Source organism: Tauraco erythrolophus, chromosome 5, assembly GCF_009769465.1.
Source record: "Tauraco erythrolophus isolate bTauEry1 chromosome 5, bTauEry1.pri, whole genome shotgun sequence".
NCBI classification, from domain to species: domain Eukaryota; kingdom Metazoa; phylum Chordata; class Aves; order Musophagiformes; family Musophagidae; genus Tauraco; species Tauraco erythrolophus.
In genome coordinates this window covers 35,370,089-35,392,423 of record NC_141469.1, presented here as the reverse complement: position 1 = coordinate 35,392,423, position 22,335 = coordinate 35,370,089, and the positions used below count along the sequence as shown (strand labels likewise).

The 22,335-nt window shown below is 41.6% G+C and overlaps 1 protein-coding gene across 2 annotated transcripts; it reads left to right on the top strand.

Annotated features, from left to right (window-relative positions):
- Positions 1 to 544: 544 nt before the first annotated feature.
- Positions 545 to 21,098, top strand: NSG1 (neuronal vesicle trafficking associated 1). Of its 2 annotated transcripts, XM_009989596.2 has the most exons (4): positions 545 to 673; positions 4,176 to 4,292; positions 15,828 to 15,938; positions 20,898 to 21,098. In XM_009989596.2, the coding sequence occupies exons 1-4, from the start codon at positions 545 to 547 to the stop codon at positions 21,096 to 21,098; spliced, it is 558 nt and encodes a 185-aa protein (XP_009987898.1). The 2 variants fall into 2 exon arrangements, with proteins under 2 accessions (XP_009987898.1, XP_086468191.1); XM_086612065.1 differs by lacking the exon at positions 4,176 to 4,292.
- The last annotated feature ends 1,237 nt before the right edge of the window (positions 21,099 to 22,335 follow it).

Here is a 22,335-nt window from a genome sequence, read left to right as displayed (position 1 = left end):
TGTGAGGGGAGGCTGGGGAGCGCCATGGTGGGGCGCGGCGCGGCGGGAGAAGGGCGCAGGATGCCCCCCGGGCACGGCACCGCTCCGGCGGGCGGGCAGCAAGGGCGGCCGGGGCTGGGCGGGCGGGGAGATGCGGCGGTGGGGCCGGGCGGGGGCCGGCATCGGAGCCCTCCCGATCCCGCGGGCTGAGGGGCGATGCCGCACTGAGGGATCGATTCCCGTGAGGGAAGTCATCGCTCGTGTCAGGGCTTTTGGGTTGTTTTTTTTTTGTGTTCTGTTTTTTTTTTTTTTTGGTGGATTTGTTTTGTTTTTTTTTTTTTAAAAAAAAAACTTTGACAATAAAAGCACTAGCCATCGTTCTTTCCCAAACGCCAAAACGTAACCGAGTCACAGAGACTTAATGCGTAATGTTTTTTTTGCAATAAGATATTTCGGGTTCCCCGTTTCATTCGGGGGCTGAGGAAAGGTCTGGTGCATCCCGAGTTTCTGACATTTTGCATTTTTGTGTGCGTGCGCCAGCAGAAAATCCTTCTATCCCGGAAGAATGGTGAAACTGGGGAATAATTTCAGCGAGAAGAGCACAAAGCAGCCTCTTTTGGAGGATGGATTTGACACCATCCCCCTGATCACACCCCTGGATGTCAATCAGCTCCAATTCCCACCTCCTGATAAGGTACAGTAGGCTTTAGTTTCCACCCTGGAGAATCACACCCAAATCTCAGGCAAACAACAAAAGAATAGCTTACGTGTAACGAGCATCTTATAAATGTCAAGAAATACACGGTGTTTTAAGGCATGCTAGTTCCCTCTGGGGAAAAAAACTAACAGTTCAGCTAATGAAAATCCGGTAGTAGTGATTTGCATTAAAAAGCAGTGGGAAATGTTAGCAAGAGGCGTATATAGATTTCAGTGCTGTTGTATGAAATATGCGTACAAATGCAAGCTTCTTTATGCCATATTGTCATAGCCGTTCCTATTCTGTGTCTTTGTTGTTTGTATCTGGAAGGTATTGCATATTGTCTGTGAAGACATGAATTTTCTCTGTCCAGAAAAAGCCCCCCTAACAGGGGGATAAAGCACTGCTTTACATCTCTGCAAGATGTACATGGTCAAACTGGCCACAGAGAGAAAGAACTTCAATGTTCCTTCTGTGCCTCAGTAGGAAATTCATGCTACCCCCACAAGCTGAAACAACAAGATGAGAATAGGCCATTGAGTTTTCTCCTTGGCAATTTAATTGGTTCAGAACCCTCCAAGTAGGGTGATTCAGATGCTCCGTAGCTGCAAGGGGACAATCCAGTGTGCTGCTCACAGGTTGGAGGGAAGTGCACATCCTGCATTCCTCATTACATGGCTTGCTTATGAAGGATTTAATCTTAAGGATTTAGGAAGGTAATGTGGTAACCTGTAAATGTGTTTATTCTCCTCACAATAAAAAATCTAGTGTTACTTACAGGTAAGGCATACCGTAGTCGGATTTCAGATACTTCCGTATCCTGTTTTTCAGTATCCTATTTTAGTAGGGTACTTACTTGCATGTTTCTCACATATGCATCTGGCAAAAATGCTCTGTGCTCTTTGAAAAGTAAAAAATTTAACTGGGTAACAGTCAGTAATATCTTCATTCTGATTTTTATTTTTGTCATTATGTTTGCCACAAGCTCAGTTCTGCTTCCAGACAAACTGATATCTGTATGTTCCTCATAGCTCAAAAAAAATCGCATAATCGTATCTTGGGGTAAAGAATTTCAGCTTGTGAGATTTACCTTGGTGGAGTGTTGCTTGTAGGCAATACAAACAAATTTGTGACCTCCATTTTAATTGCTGTCAACATCATTGTGTGTTGTGTGTGGTGACCAGTTGGCAGGCATAAATGCAATAAGCCATAACAGCTGTTAGAGAGCCTGAGAGTCCATTTTCTGCCCTTGGTTACATGGGTGTAAATCTTGTAACTGAGGAGAAAATTGCACCCCAAGGCTTTAAAACAAGTTAGGTCTTACTGTGTCTGATACGCCTGCCAGCTGGTGACTGGATATAACAGATTACCAAGGACCAACGTCCAAAGGAATTTCTTAAGTTACTGCACTGCTAAGCAGAAGTCTGAACTGGGGAGCTGTATGGTAATAGGTTTAACCTGAGCAGAGCCTCTGTAGTGAAGCTAGGAAGTTCTGTGCCAGCCTGACTGCTCCTGCTGGAATGGGGCAGAACTCCTCCTATCTTCACGACGTTTGCCTGGAATGAAAACAAATGGACAGCTAGGCTAGAAGCTTAACTAAAGGAGTATTTGATTGTTCCTTCTATTCTTTCCACTCTCTATTTGTATATTAGCTTTCCTTTCCTTTTGCAGACGTAGAGGGGAAAAAGAAAAACTTGTATTTATTGGGCCTACTGGTTTTCTTCTGTAACTGCCTGGTTAGTCACGTCAGTGTGTCTTTACTGGTTGCTACAGACTCAAAGGCAGTAGTCGAGCAACTGATGTGAAAAAAAGAAACAGTATTAAGTCAAGACTGACACACAGATCAAATTCTGAAGTATGAAGACACTCGTGTATAATGAATAGGAGTACATACTTCATATATCTGTGCTTATTATTCACTTACAAGGCTCCAGTATGGCAGTGAAGCATAACTCCTTGAACAGTAGTGACTACAGCACTAAGAATTTGATGATTTTGACAGCTTCTAAATTAAAGGGATGAAATTCATGTTTAGGTATGTTAAACAAAAGAAGACGTTACATAACCAAGTAGATAGAACTGTAAATTCAGTGTCAGCTGAATGTGATTTGAGTTGCCCGAGATTATGCAACATAAAGGGAGAGGGAGGGAAGTAAAATGTTAAAAACCATTCCAGAAATCTTCAGACGGTTAACTTCCATGATGCTGTTGAGGAATTGTAAAGTTGTATAGTTATAATTGTGATCTTCATTAATTATAGCTGAATTAGGTTTAGAAACTACCTATGCCCTGCACATATGTGTGTAATGCTGTAAAAGCATCTAATAAGATTTGTGGTACTGAGTCCAGGTACAGTTACATATTCTAGATACCATTTCAGGGAAGTGAGGAGAGGGGAACCCAAAGCTTTAGTTTCTGTACCTGGCTACTTGCAAGTGTCACTGCCTTAATTTCAGAATAATGTAGTTGCTTTTGATACCACGGGCTGGTCTAAAGATAGACTCTGGTTCTAAAACTCTAAAAGAGTCTATATATTTATGCTTTGGAACAACAGAGAAAAGTGAGCAAATCTTAATAGCACTGTCAATATGATAGAATGCACCCTGCCTTGAGAGTGATGCTTTGAAAAGGATCCTGGAAAATTGTAGAAGACAAAAATGAGGCAAATAGTTGAGTTTGTGAAAATTTTTTAGAATTAGAATGCCTAGGAGCGCGCTAGAGATACGACTGCTGTAATGAATATTTTAGGAATACAGGTAAGGTGCTAAATTGTGTAGCTTGGGGCAATAGCTCATGGTAAGGAATAAACTGAAGTTAAAGAGCTGTGGGTGTTTTGAGAAATCTCATTAACGAAAGAGTTTGTTTGCATCTTGCTGCTTGCAGCTGATAATTCAAAAGTTAGATGTTAAAAATAAGAGTCTCAAGAGCTATAGTCTAGCACATAGTGAATAGCAACTAGATGGGTCGTTTCATTCCTTTTCAACTCAGAAGTTCTGCCATCAGAGAACATGGCTACTGGCAGCATGATCATCTGCTAGATTTCTATGCACATCCTTCAATAATTATCTCATCCTGTTGGTCTCCATTTTGAAATCCCATTAATGGGATCTCCTGAAGCAAATGGAGGTGGCTATTTTCAAACTATACAAAGTGGGAAGCTTCATGGATTGGGTTTGAACTAAGTAGGTGCTTGCCTAGTATAGCAGCACTGTATCACCATAGCTGAAAAAACTGAACGCTTGTAAAACTGTTGCTAAACAAGTCTTCCTGTAGGTCCATCAGAACTACTTTGAGAGATAATTTTGTTGATGATTGCTATGACAGGAAAAATAACTAACAACTTACAGCTTTCAAAGAAGAATTACACAAAGTGAGGGGGGAAAAAAATACTGTGCTAGATGTGCTTGTAAGCAGGTAAAAGAAGAGTTAATGAATAAATAAGATTCCTATGGCTAGTTTCAGATGACAGCTTTTTGAGTTTTATAATTTCTTTTCAAAGGTTGTGGTCAAAACGAAAACAGAATATGAACCTGACCGCAAGAAGGGAAAATTCCGTACTCCTAAAATAGCTGAATTCACAATCAGCATCACCGAAGGGGTTTCGGAAAGATTTAAGGTAAGCAGTGCTATCTGAAGATGTTAATGACTCAATTGTGCTCACAAAAGTGTTTAAAATCAGTTGCTGATCGTAGTCAAAACTGGCCATAACTAACAGAGTGACTGTTGTGGGTATAGCCAGGCATGAGAAAAATAAATTCAATGTTATAGTAGTTCAGTATTTAGCAATTAGAAGCAAAAGCAAATCTTGCAGCGTTATTGCTTGTAATCTCTCACTGGCAGATGAATTCAGAAGGCACTTCTGTCAGCACGTGGGTTTCAAAACGTGGCTGGCCGAGATCTATGTGGGCTGCACACAGGTAGCGCTCATGGCTTGGATAAAGCTCCTCTTAGTGTTGAAGGACAAGAACCACAAGAATACTTGTTTGCTTTTTGTCTTACTATTTTTCACCGTGGCCAAACCGTTCTCTTAAAAGCACTGTCATAGTCCATTATGCATTCTTTTCTAGTTAAACGTATGACTTGGCAGCTCGGGAATGTATACCAGAGCTCTTTGCTATCAGTTTTCCTGGTCCAGTTGTATTTTACAGCTCGGTGGCGACTGTTACTGGCAGATGGCAGTTCAGCAAGATCTGACTTACATTTACTCTTTAGTGTCCATAGCCCTATTACTCCCTTTAGTGGTCCCAGAGGAAAGCTGAGAGCTTTGCTGGTGCAAGGATTGAACTACCTTTCGCCCTTCTCGCTGGAGGACAAGTTTTCTTGCTCTGTGTAACTAAAGCAAAGCAGGAAAGTTGACACTTAAGCTCGTGCTTTCCTACCTGTTCTCTTAACGGAGGAAGACTACAGCTTTTCAGTGCTGTTAATTTGGCATCTTACCCAAGGATGTCAAAGCATTTTTACACAGTAGGCAACCACACTGTTCAGTGCGTGAGTACAAATACGTTTGGAAAGCCTAAAGTTTAGTATGAGGGAAAATGACAGGGTTTCAGTAGAGATGTGGATTCCCTTTCTATTGCACGCTTCTGATCTCTGTTTGCATGATAGGAGTTTTAGGGCACACCCAGAGATTCTAGTTCTGTAATTCGAAGAATAGAATGCAGGAGCTGTGCCCCACCAGTGGCTCCAAAAGCTGCCCAGGCCCAGACGTACCTTCAGAAGTGTATATACAGCTCTCTGTAGAATCACAGCGGGCTGAACAAACAAAGGTGAAGGCTCAAGGAGGGGTTAGATACTTTAGGCTACATTGGCAAAGGAACTTTGCAGAGCGTTACCAGGACAATGTCTCAAGTGCAGGTCACTTGATGGAGTCTTCCATCTATACAGCCATATAGTGAAGCAGTGTGGGGAACCACCCCAGATAGCTATTAAGAGATGTTACGGGGTGTGGCAGGGATTTACTAAGGAGGTAAGAAACCTAGTTCAGTTTTTCTGTTTCTTGATTTGGAGCAAGGACATCCCATCCCTCAGGGAAAGTGCTACATTCTGACTAATGTTCTCTCTCTCTTCTCCTGGCACCATAGTACCAGTCCTTGAGAGTAATCCCCTTCCTTTCAGGTGACAATCGTTCACGCTATATTGTTGGATAAGATGCAGATGGACAGCTCAGGAGAAAGAGGACTTATGTCTGGCTGTCTTTTGTGCCTGTCCTGGTCACACTAAGGTGATCTGAAAGTGCTTGCTATGTTGTAGAAGGGAAAGGGGAGAAAGCGTTAGTTTGAGTACCCTGCAAGGACTTTGGTTCCAAGAAGCTGAGCAAAACCTCTACCTGAGGAATTCTGCACTTACCCGCGCTAGCTGTGGGGACTAAGGGATTTCATCACTTGAACATTAAATTGTAGATAAGGAAGGGTTTTGAATAGGTTGGTAACATCTAAATATTTTGCACATCTCTTTCTAGGTTTGGGTTCTTTGTTGGGAGACCTGAGCAAATGAGACCTCACTAAACAACAGATAAATAGCTTGTCCTGCTGTTGGGTACTCGTTTCTAATTTGTATAGCTGAACAGTTAGAAGCCTGAGCGTTTTTGTGTAGCGTTTTTATATACCTTTGGATGGCATACTTAAATAAAATGTCTTTTAGATGTTACTTTATGACGATCACTCTGGGATTAATCTCATACTACAGGGTTGCTAGGTTTTGCTGCTAGGTAACTACTGCATCAGAGAGAGGTTTCAGTAAGATTTGGTGTCTCTTGGGAATTGCGGGGTGATTCACACTGTGGCTGTGAGTCTAGGCTTCTGAAGAGCAGTGTGGGGGTTGATCAATTAGGAAAATTGTGGTTCAGTTAATTGAAAACAATAGTTTCATGCAGAACATTCCGGTCCTAAAAATGTCCCTTAATCTCTGTATAACAGTTTTAGAATTGAATTATGCTGCTTGCAACATTTTAAAGAGAACTGACTGGTTCTCCAGCAAGGATGATTGTCATATTCACCACTCCCAGTAGTAAATATTACATGAATAATTGATGAAATTCCATAAATAGGAAGATGAAAAATACCAATTGTGTGAGGTTTTCTCCTGGGTCCTTATTAATTGTGAACCATCATGTTAACTGCTGCTGTTGATTCTGAGAGAGCAAAAGGATATTTGTTTGAAAATTAAATATTTGCTATAATTATGAAATGCATTATTTAACTGGTGGAATATTGAGTTTGGCTTGTGTTCATGAAAAAAACTTCAGATGCTGTTTTAATGACTTCAATATTGCACATCACCGATGCATAAGCTTGCCACAAGACACAGCCCAAATGTGCTAAAAATAAAAAAAAAGTCAGTCATATTTACAAATAATTCACATGTGTATTCTACGATGTACTTCTTAAATAAGAACGAAGCAGATTGCATTTTTGGGATTCAGCAGTGCAGATCATCTAAAGCTGTTCCTCTTGAGAACTCATACTTTATAACAAATGAAGCAACTCCAACATGTGCATATGTCATGTAGATCATTTGGTGTTTTAGCAGTTGGGTGAATAAGAAATTATAAAATGTATTTTCTGCATTCAGTCCCCATTACCACAGTTATTACAATAGAGCTGAGAGTGTTTACAAAGAAAACTGCAAGTATAATTTTCCTGTGTGAAGCCACATTCTGTATTCAAATCAGGATCTGTCAGAAGAATGTGAAGCTTTCCTGATTCTGAGAACCCTGTTATCTTAATTTAGTTTTATGGCACTAACCACACCAAAGATGTGATTTTTTTCACCAAAGATTATTTTTCAATAAGAAATGGAAATCTAACATTTGTTTTTTGAACAATGTAGGCTAATGTGGGAAATTGGTCCTTTACATCTGGAAAGCAACTTTGAACAAGGCAGATTTTTCTCTCCTGTAAATTGTTGAGTGTACAGAATAACACAAGAAGGCTGGAAATGTAATTTCAAAGGAGTCTTACGAATCAGACATAGGAGTAAGCTATTGCAGGAGAAAATGGATGGTATCAGTTACCCAAGGCCAAACCTGTGCCTCCCTCGTTGACAGAGCAGTGTTTTTACAGTCTCCAGTTGGATTTTGTAGTGGCATATCTGTTCTGGCACCCATTGAACTGGGCTACAATTGACAGTTGTGCACAGACACACTAATTTAAAAAAATTTCTATTGTATCAAAGCATGAGATTTCTGTCTTTGGGGAAACTTGAATAAAGAACATTAAGAAGTATTACGAAAGCAAACACTTAACGTTTCCCAATAAACTTCAAGCCCTTAAATAAACCCAGGCTGTGGTGTGCCTTCAACCATTTGGTTCTGTTCAAAGGCAATTCAGTTCTTCAGACTTCATCTTTGACATTTCCACGTACATGTAACTGCAGAGCCAAAGCCTCAAGCTTATTTCTGTGGTGAGACCATATGGTGCAAGCCATGTACTATCAAGCACCAGGCAGTTGTTGAAATGTTTGCATGAGGTTATGGGAGAGGAATCAAGACTTCCTTTCAAAATCAGTTCTTGCAGTTTTACCTGGTCATTTTAAGACTGAAAAAATATATGCAACATGTATTTAAATTGTCCATTTTTGATCTGTCTTAAAGGGGCATCCCTTAAAACGCGTTTCTGCCTCAAGACTTTTTTATCTGTTGTAGTAATAACAATGATGATTATTGCTGCAAAAATAATCAGGGACAAGGAAAATAAACTTCTCTCTTGCTTTCTCTGTGATTACTCTGTGTCTTGAGTAGCTCTTTGCTCCCACTTAAAAAGTCTGTTAGGTGCATGAGATGTCAGCTGATTCCTGAACAGGAAATCGCTTCCTGTGTCTATCACTTAGTGCTGAAAGAGTGACAGGTACTTACTGCCATGAGTAGTTCTGTTTTCTTCAGTAGAACTACTCGCAGGATTAAAGTTGCTCACAAGTATAAGCATTTGGCAGGCTTTGAATTTTTCTTGCTTTGTTACTTCAAGCAAGAAAAATAAAGGAGATTCTTCTTTCAGTGTGACTGCTGTTTTAAAACAATGGATGTAAGTAAAGGCATTGCATGGCAATTGTCATTTTTCCTTTTTTTTTTTTTAATGTTTGATAGTTTCCTGATATGACACTGAAAATCCTTCTGCTAAATTTGTGGCTAAAAGGAATTTTTTTTTACAGTCCCAGCTGGAAGATGAAGTTGACGCCTAGTAACAGCTCCCTGGCTATAAGTCGAGTGTCCTCTGCCATTGTGCCCGTTAGAAATCCTTTTCTTGGAGCAGAACCAGAGACACTGATGACACACAGGATGTTTTGGATCTCTCCAGATGTAACTTATATAGCTTTTCCTCATCTGTAGTAATCTTTTCCAGCCTTTCTCCTGGCCTCAGTAATATCTTCTGGGTTTGTACGGGAACATAACAAGGTTCTCATCTCAGGGCCACAGGGTTTCTTGAACTGCTTCCCCAGATCTCTGTAGTTAAGAAACTAAAACGTGATGCCATGTGATGGAAGATGATGAGAACGCTGTCACGAACAGCTATGTTAACCCACAGAGCTAGACTATCAAGGTCGCTGCCTTGTTAACCTGTTTTTGTCTAACAGTATCTCCCTCAGGTTTCATTAATCGACTCCCTTGCAGGCTGGTTCTGTTGTCTTGCACTGTCGCTGCTAATAAGCGCTGGGTCTGTAGCTTCTTTTCAGTTACTGTCCTTCATGAATTTTATCTACCTTTCTTGCTGCTACTCCCAGTCATCTCCAGGTAAGCATCCAAGCCAGTTCTCTCTTCCTCTTTGCCATCTCTGTTTGAGAAGGACAGTCTTTTGATTTCTTCTGCTTTTTCTCTACAGTCTACCCCAAAACTTATGATCTTCTTTGAGCACAGAGGTTTGATGGGAATGTTCTGGTGAAGAAGTTGAGTTTAACGGTTAGATACCAGCCATATAGCTAAACATGGCATATGGTGTTAGAAATACTCTCCTGAAATGAGGCATCTGCTTGTCTTTCGAGTCAGCAGTCATCTGCTATATGTATATATTTTCATTTAGCAAGTATGGGAAATTGTACCAAGTTGTTCTGTGTAATTTGAATTGCTCTGTACATGAATACAAGTCAAATATTGCATGTATAGATGTGAATCTTCCTTTTTTTCTTTCATGTTGCCATTTACTTCAAATTGAACATTTCTTATTCCTTAAACACGTTGTTTCAGACGCATCTTTCATGTAAACTTTTAGGGATAGGCCCAGGTATTAGCAAACAAGAATATAATTTTTGAAAAGCAGGAATGTTAGCATAAGTGAAGAGTCAATTTCAGTGTTCTCTGTCATGCTGGTAGAGGGCATTGTGCAGCTGGAGATGCAGGATTTTATTAGAGAGAGGTGAAATGGAGGTCATGGCCATTTGCAGGGAAGTAAATGTGATGTTTTACGAATTTTAGTCTGTGGGATGTAGCCAGACGCAATCTATTGTAATTACAGTCTGCCTGCCTAAAACTCTCTGGTAGTTTAAATTGCATAGCAATAATCTTAATTTCCTGTCCTAAATGGTTGTTCAGAGTTGCTGTATTTCATCCCAGAGGGCTTTGCATTTCACTGGTGAGCAAAGCATAAATTGGTTGTAAATCACTTCAGATGAAAGGTGCTGTATGTCTTCACTCTTTTAGTTTGGTGCTAGCACCAAGTCTTTGCCTAGCACTTTACAGACAAATCAGAAATGAAACTGGTGTTCGCAAGAGGCTGGAATTGAAATAGATAATGCATAGATGTAGAGTAGAGATGAGATGTCACCAAGTGCCAGTGATGGAGCAGTAAAAATTACTGCATGTCTTGTTAGTTCCACTTTAGTTCCACTTCTTGTAATAACAGGAGTGCTCCTAGTTGCATTTGTGTGCTGAAAGGTGCATGACGGAAGGAAAAGCACAAAGGAAGGCAGTGCAAACCAGCACAGTAAGAGTGGATTAATGAAAGAATTTCAGGCAGGAGGAGGAGGCATGAAGAAAAAGGTGGAGGTGAGGGCAGAGAAAAGAACAGATGGCACCTAGGCTTTAGCTGGACAGTGAGATATAGGCAAAACGAAAGGAGATAATGCAGAGAGGGGCAAAGGGGCAGACTTGCGCCTGCCTTGAAACGTGGCTTGTAATTTGTTCAGAAAGGGACGGGGGCATGAAGAGAAGCAGGTACAGTTGGTGCAATTGGTGAATTTTGCTTTAATATTCTGGCTTGATTAAAAAGGGAGCACAATAAATGCTAGCAAAGTGAGGAAGGAGACGACTGCAATAGCCAGGCAGAGGAAATACAGCTTGCAGTGTTTTGCAGCTGTGGCAAAGTAGGATGGACTGATTGGGAAGATCAAGATGATCTTGATGGTAGGGCCTTGTCACAAGCTGTTTACATGTTAGCGTAGTTGTCAGATGTGGTGAGTTTCATTTGTTTGGCTAAATGCTTACAGAGTCTGAAGACAGGTGTTTTTGCTGTGGGTACACTTAGTACATTCATTAGTCATCTCTCATTTCGATTACTGTAATGGCTTCTGGCTAGACATTGTCCTTCTTCTGCTCTTCACTTGCAATCTATTCAGAAATCTGCCACATACATAATATCTTGTCATCTTTTCTGTTCACTTAGTTTTGCTGCCAGATTCCCTTAAAACTGACTTTAAAGGATGCTCTCAGGATGAAAACAAAACCACACTTTGAGTTCCTAGTTAAAAGAAATAGTTATTTGTGCTGTCTTGTAGTTATTTCATAAAAAAATTTTTTAAAAGCCCATCACTCCTGTGGTGTGTCAGTCACCTTGGAGTTCTGGAGGATGTACATGGCAGTGAATGATCACAGTAATTCACCAGGCGTCTTCTCCCACTGTGTGGGGTCCTGCACTCAGCCAGCTGGTTACCACAAGAAGAGATTTAAGATTTCCCTGTAGAAGAGAGGGAGTGGTGCTTGTGCGTGCATTGCATCCTCTCCTGCCTTGAAGAGAGGAATAGGGCAAGTTGCTGCTCATGCCCCAGTGGGAAGAAGAGAATAACTACGTTAGTTTATAGTGAGTGTGCAAAGTTGCTGTGGAAGAAAGCAATGAAATGACAGCTTTGGTAGTGCTTGTGATCTAAAGATCAGCTTGTTGCCTTCCCTCTTTCCGTGCTTTTTATTTCTGAAAGGCATCTGGGAGAGAGGGTTCAGAGGGTGAGGCAGGGAGGTAGGGTTGTGCTGTGTTACTGGCAGGAGAGAGAAGCTGGCTGCCTCAGGTTCAGAAGTGAACCTGGAGATCTGACAGTTATGGACCACCGATGGGTTATTATGAGCGTCAAGGGTAATGGCTGTTAGAAGGAAGAGGAGGATTTTCAGTTTAGGGAGAAGTGGATTGGATTACCAGGTGATTTGGCTCATTTTGGAATCCAGTGATGGATTCTCTCTGTGTCGTTCGCATGTGCAATTGTCCTTTACTTAAATAGAAGTTACTTGTATCCTGAAGGATGGTAAGAGAAGGTGCGTCTCTCCTAATAGGAAGGAGACAAGAGCTTACTTGATTTCAAGGATTGCAAATGGAGTGTGATTGCAAATTATTGGAGATAATGAGAGTAAAAAATTTACATGTTAATACCAAAATTAATAACATTAGGAAATACAGTAAGTACCAGAGAAAGACTCCGTGAGAATTATGAACCAGGAGCCCTGAGAGCTCTTCCCAGTGGCTTACTGTGTGGCAATGGAAGAGCCATGCTGGATGTGACTTGTACGAGCAGTGAGATCTCACAGCTCCATGTATGTGACTGAAATGGGTAAATGCTCCGGGTCTCAGGGAATCAGCCCTGAGGCTGTACCTCTGCACTTGCCAGGCTCCAGCAATCTGCGCAACACTGGGCTTTTGACCTGTTTCAAAAAACGTACTTACTTTCCAAAACAGTTTCAGAGCCTTGGAAAGAGTGATCCTGCAGTGATTGTGGAAATACAAATATTTTTCTATTGTCTAATATTTGGTCTCAACTGCAAAATAGCTTGTTAGCTTTACAGTATGTTCCTGAGGCCTCATCTGTATGTCAGAATGGTTATGAATGGGAAATAATGTTATAATTCTACTATTCTCTGTCAGTAGGATGGCCAGTGGATATGGTTAAAATGCTTTGAGATTTGAGAACATTTTTCAAGGCATTTTAAACTGTTTGCTCCTATCTGTGGAGGAGACAAATATGAGCTGGATTGATGTGTACTGTTCCAATTGTTCTGCTTGGTGTCTGTGTCCCATGTCACAGGCCTGTGCTCCTAGAAGGAGCAGCCTTTCTTGAAGGCTGTGTGGAATATATCTGGTAGGGCATGGGGAGCCTCAACAGTAATCCCATCTGGATTTTGTCTTTTCTATCCCCACTCTCTCTTTTCTGTTTCTTCTCTAAGGGAAAGAGCAGTGACTGTCAGAGCAAAAGGAACGATGTAACATACACTTTCAGACAGTGGGAAATGAATGACGCAAACCCTACAACTTGGACTGGGCTATGGCTGCTGGGCTGGGTGAGGAGTGCTCCCTCCTTTCTGGTTCCTCATCTTCCCATGCTGCCCAGCAGCAGCTAGAGCTCCAGGGGAGAAGGCGGCCTTGGGCCCACGGCCCCACAGGCAGACAGGGCTGTGGACCTGCTGTGGGACCCAGGCATAGTTCGGACCCCTTGGCCTGGTGGGGCAGGTGGACCCTGGGCATCCGCATACGGCTGCGGCGTGACACAGGCAGTGTGTGGCACTTGGAGATACCAGTCAGGTGGTAGGGAGGTAGGACAAGGAGCCCCAAGTGGGAACTGCAAACTTAGGAGGAGGAAGGTCAGTTTTTCTAGAGCCTGGAGTGCACGGAGAATTCTTGGGAAGAACAGAGAATAAGTAAGACTCTTTACAGTTGCAGGGAGGGGATAACACTGGAAGATGGGATGGAAGGTCTGGGGCAAACCAGAACGTGAAGGGCCTTCTACACTTCTACGTGTGTGTGGGTGGTATAGCTGAGGAAACACAGGAAGGGGCTCCAAACAACCGTAGAACAAAAAAGGGAGAGGCTTGACTAAAAACATATGAGAAGGGCTGAGTAAGGGCATGGCTTGGCCAGGAACAGGGGAGGTTTAATGGTGTTAGTTACTAAACTGGGTGACAGAGAATGACCAGAAAGGAAAATGTACCTTATCTCTTGAATTCATGCAGGTCATACTGAGACATGGGATATGTGAGCAGAAAATACGAGGTTGGCAAGACAGACTGATCTATCCATGTTAACCTTTGTGTATGCAAACAAGTAGTAAACTTGGGGAAAGACTAATTGGATTTGAAAATTGATGTCAGTGTGAGGTTTTCGGAGGGTGATTAAGAACATGGTATTTTTTTTTTTTTTTTTTTGGTAATCCAGTGACTGTTCTGAGAAACTGAAGATACTGCTATTAACCAGAAAGGTCCTTTGCTCCGTGTCTCATTTCGATGGGCATCGCTACATTAATATCTACATTTCCTCTGCTAAATTACTTTCTGATCTGAAGTTCTCCCTGCCTCTCCTTCGGCCCTCCTTTTTTCAGCTTATTTTCTGTCCTTAAAAAATGGAAAAATCCTTATAAAATCTGTGGCTTCAGCAGCACACGTACCTCCCCAGCCTTCTTTCAGCCAGGGAATTTAGCTCTCGCTGTTGTCTGCCCATGGTGAAGTTCATGTTCCCAGCATGAGAAGTCCCTAAAAGTTCATCTTAGTCCTTCAGTGTCCTAGTCCCACTGCCACATGCAGTTTGCAGTGTTGCAGATCCTGTTAGTTCTGGGGTTTATCATAGAGGGAGTGTGTGGTGGGTTTTTTTACCAAGAGGCAAAGCTACAATTTTTTTTGTTGCTTTCTCAAATACCAGGTTATTCTTGTTTGTATAATTGACCTTGATGTGCCTAAGTTCTCTTTTTAGGAGGTGTATGTAGCTGGCTTACTCGTTTTCCTTTAAAATTTAGATCATATTATGCTTTGTTTTAATTAATTAATCACATAATCTTGTTTGTTTCTGTTTATTAGTGTTTCTTACGCTGTAGCACATGCTGGCTTTTGTCTGACTTGCTGAAAAAACAGCTCAACCACTCTTACTCTGTAATCTCGTTGAGCTACTCGCTTGTCTGTCAGTAGAAGCTTTAGAATAATAAAAACACACATCTGGGACACTCTCCCAGGTAATGAATGCTCTTTGCTCAGCGCACACCTTCCAGAAAAATGAGTCTAAATTACGGAGCTTTGCAGTGTAACTGCTAGGCCAAAATCTTGCGCTTTCTCTTGTCAATGGATGAGATCATTCTAGAGGTAGTTCTGTCTCCCATCTCCCCTTAAAGGCTGCCTGTCTCCAGCTGCTTAGAGTTTATTCCTGGAGAAGGTTAGCTTGATACTGACGCTAATTTCAGATTCACTTTAAGGTGTGTCTTGGTTTTTCCTCCAGCCCAAATCCACGACCAGCGAGGTGCTTAAGGACATTGTGAAAAGTCAGTGCCATGTAATGCAGTCTGTAAAGGCTTCTCTGTGAGCACTGTGGAAAGAGTTGCAACAGAACTTCCTCGAGGCTAGCCCTACGCTGAACACGGTGTATTCCCCTATGGATCTGGCAGTGAGCTACTCCTATACAGTCTCTGTGTGATGAAGTACTGTTTCAACCTATACATTGAGGAGTATTGAGCAACCAAGCATGCAGACTACTGGTGGACCTATCCATGCGTTTGTAGCAGGTGTAACAAGCTCTTGTCCTATCAAGAGAGGGCAGACATTACTTTCTCCTTGCCTTGCTAGAGTCACCTTTGTATGATCTGATGACACCTGTGCTAACTTACTGTCACCTGACTCCGTTCTTGAGCAGGCACAGGGCAAAGAAACATGCTTATCAGCTGACATAAACTAGACTTACATCATCCAACTACTGAAAAAGCAGCAGACCGAAGCCTTTGTGTGCACTGAAAGGAAACGCAAGCAGAAGAGTCTTGCAGTGGCAATGGGCCACTGACCACATCATCCGCTTTCTTCTCTGAGAAGGGGGAGGTACAAGTGCTTAGGTGCTGCTTCCCTGTTCTTCCTCAATAATTAAGAAGCTGGTTTTATCCTTCGCTTGATTTGACTGTAAAGTGCAGTCATAGCTGGCGTCTGCCGCCTGCAGTAACAAACAGCAGTACGATAAGCAGTGCCTTACTAACATAAGCATGTTTTACTTTTTCTTTACAGGTAACTGTGCTGGTCCTTTTTGCCCTTGCATTCCTAACGTGTGTTGTATTTCTGGTAGTCTACAAGGTTTACAAGTATGATCATACCTGTCCGGAAGGATTTGTTTTCAAGGTAAATTGCATACACGTTCTAGAAAAATAGGAGAGTATGTAATATTCTCAGTGTTGTTTTCTGCTTAACCTTGTTAAGACATGCTGTATTGCTTAGAAATTTGTGTTTGTTTTCATCGGTTCGTGTGCTTCCTGCTATGTTTCTTTCTGCTTAATTGAGGTTGTACTATTGCACAATTTTCATAATGTTGTTATTTTGATAATACTTTAAACATTGAAAATATAGCAAAAGTCCCAACACCAGTGTCCTTCAAACCTACTTCATCTGCAATTGTCTGGACAAAGCCCTGATTTATTAGATCATACGGTTTAATGTTGTATATTTCTCCAAATTCTTACGTTTTAGGAAAGAGGAGTGATAAAACCTGGAGGAAAAAAATTACTCTGGAATATGTGTCAAAGAAACAGTAGAGTGATGTTCTCATTAAGAGTAGGAGAGTTACCTTAGGGTTATTTTTGTAGAAAGAACTTGCTGTTCTAGAACAGTGACCTCGGAGCCCTACTGCCACAGGCCAAAAGTGATGCCAAAAAAGGGAAAAAACACTTATTGGAAAAAAAACTGGTGCTAACCGAAAGGGAGGCTGGGACTTACTTCATTTGTGCGAGATGGTAGTGCTGGCTCCTCCTCTGTGACCTGAGCTGAAAGTCTGACAGGTACCATTGATTTCTCATTTGTAAATTTAGCAGTGTTGAACTTGGCCGTAATCAGATAAGAAAAGTAGCAGTGATGATGGCATTCTTCCCTCTGATTTTTTTTTTAGAATATTTAGTCACATAATGAATCAAATGGGCACCTAGTATGATCTTCTAAAGGATTTAAGAAAGAATGGCTGCCTCAGCACTCCTTGACAAATCCTGTTCAGGACTTTTGATTCTGTCACTTCGGGCACATAAATATCCTACAAGAATCTAGTCCAAAGTTACAGTCAGTGATGCCCTGCTGGGTTAACTTGGCTCCAAGCATTCAGTTTTAGGTTACTGCTTTCCCTTGGTTCAAGCAAGGGCAAGAGATACTGTGGTTAGAATATTTGGCTGTAACTCAGGAGACACAGCTTTTGGTTCTGCTGTTGGTTTTTTGTTTTATCTCAGACAAGCGCTGAAACCGCACTGTGCTCATGTCTTATGGGACAATAGCCTTTTCTTTTCTAAGTTTTCTCTTGGTGTTGAGCAATTTGGAATACGGACTGTATGTTCCCACTGAGCCTACCTTGATGTGATGCTGACTTGACAGGAATGGCCAGTTACGTGCTCCAGTCATCAGGTCTAGTAACAGTCTTCTGCTGCTGCTTCCTTTCATACCATGTTGTCCCTTCCTTTGAGTTGCAGTCTTCTGGCTTGTGTTTTCTTCCTAGCATCACAAACATTGAAGGGGAGAACATTACATCTTTGCTGTGTTTCAGTTGCACTGTGAACAGAATCCAGTTGAGTTTCTTTCCTTAAGGCCTTGCTTGTGTTTGAAGCAGAGGTTGGGCAGAACATCCCAGAGCTCATGCTTTGTTGTTACGGTGCTGCATATACACAGGGTTGCGTTACCGTTATTCTCCCAGTGTTGGGTTTTGCGGAGGCTGTTTCCTAACTGCTTCATGGCATAATGCCAGGAGACACAGCATCTTTAGTCATGTAACTCTTTCGAGTTTTACAGGATGAACATATTAGCAAATGCCACAAGGCCTGAAACTAGCAGTGTTGATGTGAATTTGTATTTGTTGCCTTTGCATCTTTTTTTTGGGAGAGTCCGTAATACGTCATGGCGTAGCTGACACAGGTGTCCTAAGATAGATGAAGTGTCTGTGGACTGGCTTCGTGCTTCAGGTGGATTCGACAACGTTCTCTGGCCTTTGGATGCTGATGTGATTTCCTGGTGGAGGGCAAAGGTGTTCCCTGCCTCAGGAAGCCTGGTACCATGGGAATCTCTGCATAAGGGCTGAGCTACTGCAGCTCTGATTCAGACCCACTCTTAGCTCATACATGGAGCATTTCCAAAGGTTTCAGTGTTTTCAGCCTTTCTGCTGTCCTGTGTATCCAGGGCTTGAAGGTGTGCTTAAAAAGGTGCTTATTTTCCTTTGTATAGCAATCTTAAACTGCTCCAGCCTCAATTTAGTGCTTGCTCACTTGTTCTGACACAGCCCTAATGCTGCTGTTGTGTAGATCACTCCTCTGAAGCACTCCTTACTAGCTGCTGGTCAGACTCACTGGAGTTTTTCTCAAAAGACCTGAGTGGACTTACATCCTGGAGAATTTCTCCAGAGGTTCAGTATGCTCCATACTGCATCTGTTAGCCTTTAGCTTTTGTTGCCAAGGCACCTGCATTGTGTCAGACTCATGGCGAGTACAACAACGTAATTTCAGTGCATTAAAGACACCACCATCATCCATTGAGTTTGGAATGTCAGACCTAGTAAAGTAAATGTGACAGGAGATACTATTTACAAGTGAGTACCACTGGGGTCTTTGACCTGTCAAAGGAACAAAAGGAGTCATGTTCAGCCACATACAGACTAGCAACCAGGAGTTTCTCTGGCATCAAAGGCCTCAACCCAGAACTAATTTCTGAAATAGAGGGGTTGTGAAAGAAACAAGAGACTGGCAACTCACTCTGAAGCATCCCAGTTATCATGGCCTTCCTTATTACTTCTCTTACCTGTGAAGCAAGGAAACAAATAAAAAGGATGGAGAGGAATGTTTTGCGTAAGCTGAAGATCTCAGGCAAGCAGCAGGATGAGAATTGGCACCGTTTTCCATTGCTCGGTCGCTGCCGAGTGCTGAAGGGCTCGCCTTGATAAGAAGCTATGGCAAGGGGGCTGTCTGTGGGTGGTACACAGGGAGTAATGAGTAAAAAGGGAGTTTTTTCCTGTCTCTTCTAGAAGCATGAAACCCCGTGAGCAAAAATGCAGTCAAGATGGAAGCTTCTCTGTGTTTCTTCAGGCCCTTCTGTCAGATGTTGCACATGTTTGTGACTACGAAAAATAAGATTACTGAGTCATTTTGGCTGTTACAAAGCAAATTGCTTCTAAAAGCAACAAAAGATTCTGTAGCAGTTTTTTAGACTGGCAGTAATCTTGGCTTGTTTTCAGCACTAGTAATTATATTTGCTTGAGTTTCCTTGGCAGATTTCATTAGATCAATGGATTGTGTTCCTTCCCCCATTTTAAATATTTGGAATTGTGACTACATCCCATGACTGGGTGAAATAATCACTACAAAGATAGTCTACGTACTCCTTAATCATTTTATCACATCAGAAGTAGTGTCACTTATCCCAGATAAAGCATGGATAATACTTCCAGAAGATGCCATGGTTGATGTAGGACAACATGCATATCAAATAGCTCTATTCCAGAGTTGTTCTAGATTATTTTTTTAAATCTAGGTCCCTGCCTTACAGCTGGCATATACGATGATTATGTTTGTGGGGAAACCTCTGTTGACTGACTATTCAGCACTGTTTGTCTGCTTAGCTGGGGTTAAATCCCATCTGCTTTGCCGTGCTACTTCCAACAAAACTGTGAGGGACCATTTGCCCTGGCTGCTAGCTTAACAAAAGACAACAAATAAACTGAGCCCGGCTGGATGTGGTAACTCTGAGCGCTGTTGCAAGCCTGACACGCGTTGAGGCTTCTGTCACATGAGCAGGTCAGAAGAGCCGAGGTGTTAACGCCGTGGGAGGCTGTTGGTCTTGGGACAGCGAGTCTTTCTTCAGCAGTCCAGTCTGCCACGAGATGAGCCCAGAGTAAATGTGGACACATTTGAGGTAGCATCTGGTCCTAAAAACCATGACATTTTTGTCTGTTTGTGCTCAGAAATTTCCAATATGAAGTTTTGTTTGCCAAGTTCTGTGAGAACAGCAGCAGTTCAGAGTTGCTGTGCTGTAGTATTACAGATTTTAGTCATCTGGTGCTGGAAGGCCGAACAGCCTATTTCTTTTCAAAACAGTCAGAGCAGAAATGATTAAACTTACTTTTCCTCAAGCTGCAGCTACTCATAGGTTATATTTTAGAGGGTCACCCTCTGCCCCAACACTCTGCGGTATCAGGTAAGACTGCCTGGACTGGCAGATATGGCAAAGGACCTGTGGGGAGACCTGTGACCTTCTGGAGCAAAACCTGGTGGGTCACAGGATATGTCTAAGTCATTTTTTCCTTCAGTACAACTAGCTGCTTCGTGGGCTTTTACTGCATCATCCCTGGAAGGGTTGCTAGATGTTACCTACTGACTAATGCGCTACCTCCGCAACATTCACTGTGGTTTTTAAGGTGGCAGCGAAGTTTGGATCCTACTTAGTATTTAACTCTCTAAATCAGGTATTTCACTTTCAAAAGCTCTGAGCATCTAGCAGTTTCTAGGTAGTGCTCTTACACTTGTGAGAAATGAAATAATGTTGTCCCACGGTACAGACAGCTTTTCAAAAGCCTGCTGTTGGCTCTCTCTTTCTGACAATCAAGTGAAGTATTTTGTATGTGTGCGCACACTTGCACATAAGCTTGGCCACCCACAGTGTTTTCTCTGTACGTCCTACTGGGCTGCAAAACTGTTTGTACCTTGGCACCAACATATCTGTGTTGACTTCTGTCCCTCAGACTGCAGGCACTGTATTAGCAAGTGCCTGAAGCTCATCTGAGGATGGAATGGAGGCATCAGTAACTGTAGACCAAACAGGTGGAATTAGGTGGGGAGGAAAAAGCAGCAGAATAATTTCAGGCAAGAGTGTTTCTTTTATGTTAATTGTTCTGGCATATAAACCCAGATTGGTTTTACTGGCAAATACATGAGTAGTTCAAGGATTGCAGGGAAGAGCGTTTAGAACACAGTAGGACAACACTGTAGTTAATTGCTGTATGTTGCATCTTGACTCACAGAAAGTGAACGTTGGCTTAGACTAAAATTTTCAAAAAAACCCCTAACCTATTTTTGGTGTGTATGGGACCGTATCTGTAATCTAAGTGATGGCTTTTCTTTCCAGAATAATCAATGCATTCCAGCTGGGTTGGAAAACTACTACTCTGAACAAGACTCCAGTGCTCGAGGGAAGTTTTACACAGTCATAAACCACTACAATCTGGCCAAACAAACCATCACGCGCTCAGTGTCCCCGTGGATGACAGTACTGTCAGAAGAGAAACTCTCTGAACAGGAGACTGAAGCTGCTGAGAAATCAGCTTAGTATGATAAGCTAATTATTAACACTATGTCATTTGAAGGTAACTAAGGGACTTTAAGGAACTTTTCATTAATATAATAATGGATAATTTAGAGGTTACTCATGTTTATGGTGCAATTGCTTCTGTTTGCTGATACTGCTTTGCAAAAAAAAAAACTAACAAAAAACAAAAACTTGCTGCAGAACATTCATGAGCATAAAATAAGGTGCATATCAGCATTGCTTTGGGAGCTTTGACACCATTTTCAATGTTAAAAAAAAATCCAATGTTAGGTATGTTTTTGCAGTTTATTGAATACTGACAGATTTCTTGGCCGGATTTTCAGGGCTTGGACCTTAGATAAATCATCTGTTCTGTTGTCTGAACTGATTCTTTATTTATTTTTTGTATTCTATGTCATTTTGCAAACTGAAACACCTCAGCCATAACTAGAGTGATCTCTTGTTTAGCTGAAAGCTGTATTTAATTTTGAGTTTTGGCTCAAACAAGAATGATAGTCAGCACTGATGTCAAGGGCGTGATGTAATGACTTGTGTGGAGAAAGAAACTGTCAGGTAGTGTTTTTCTTACACTTTCTTTACTGTTGTTTATTTGTAAGTGATAATGAAGTTCTCTGCAACAAGGCATGCTCAATGTTTTATTATTGCTGTCAACAGGATTTAACTGCATTTCCACCATGGCTTTAGCATCTTGGTAAAGATGTGCACTGAAACACAAACTAGATAGACATTGTGGAAAAACACAGACAGTTTTAGTGATGGATGTTGAGGATAGTGTAAAAAATACACAGTTCGGGATGTCCTAATGAGAAACGACATCTTTTGATCATACTTCAGAGGCAGAAAGCCTGTTCACAGTAGATGTAGTCCACTATGTCATTTGTTGGATACGACAGAGGGAGTAATACGTCTAAATTTTCCTCTTCTATTACCCTAACATTTTCTCTTTTTATTAATGAGAAAGAGCTTTCAGTTTATGTATGGTTTGAAGTTTAATACTTTTTGAAACAGAGCGCATCACAAGTGAATCAGTAGCGCGTTAGATAACACAACTGGCTGTTTTAAAGCTACACGTGAAACCGACTGAAGAGTAGAACTGTTGATGTATGGCATGGGAGGGCAAAAGATGTAGAAGAACATAGTATTGTGGATGCACGTTAAAGTTCCATTGTAATTACAAACATCTGTTCTTTGTGTGAAACTGTTTTCATTTTTATTATAAATCTTAAATATATATTAC

What these genes read in the sequence shown, in the direction of transcription:
- NSG1 (XM_009989596.2), top strand. Translation starts at nt 545, where the DNA reads ATGGTGAAACTGGGGAATAATTTCAGCGAGAAGAGCACAAAGCAGCCT. An exon ending in AATTCCCACCTCCTGATAAG is followed by an intron (nt 674 to 4,175) that starts GTACAGTAGGCT and finishes TTCTTTTCAAAG; the next exon opens with GTTGTGGTCAAAACGAAAAC. An exon ending in CGGAAGGATTTGTTTTCAAG is followed by an intron (nt 15,939 to 20,897) that starts GTAAATTGCATA and finishes TTTTCTTTCCAG; the next exon opens with AATAATCAATGCATTCCAGC.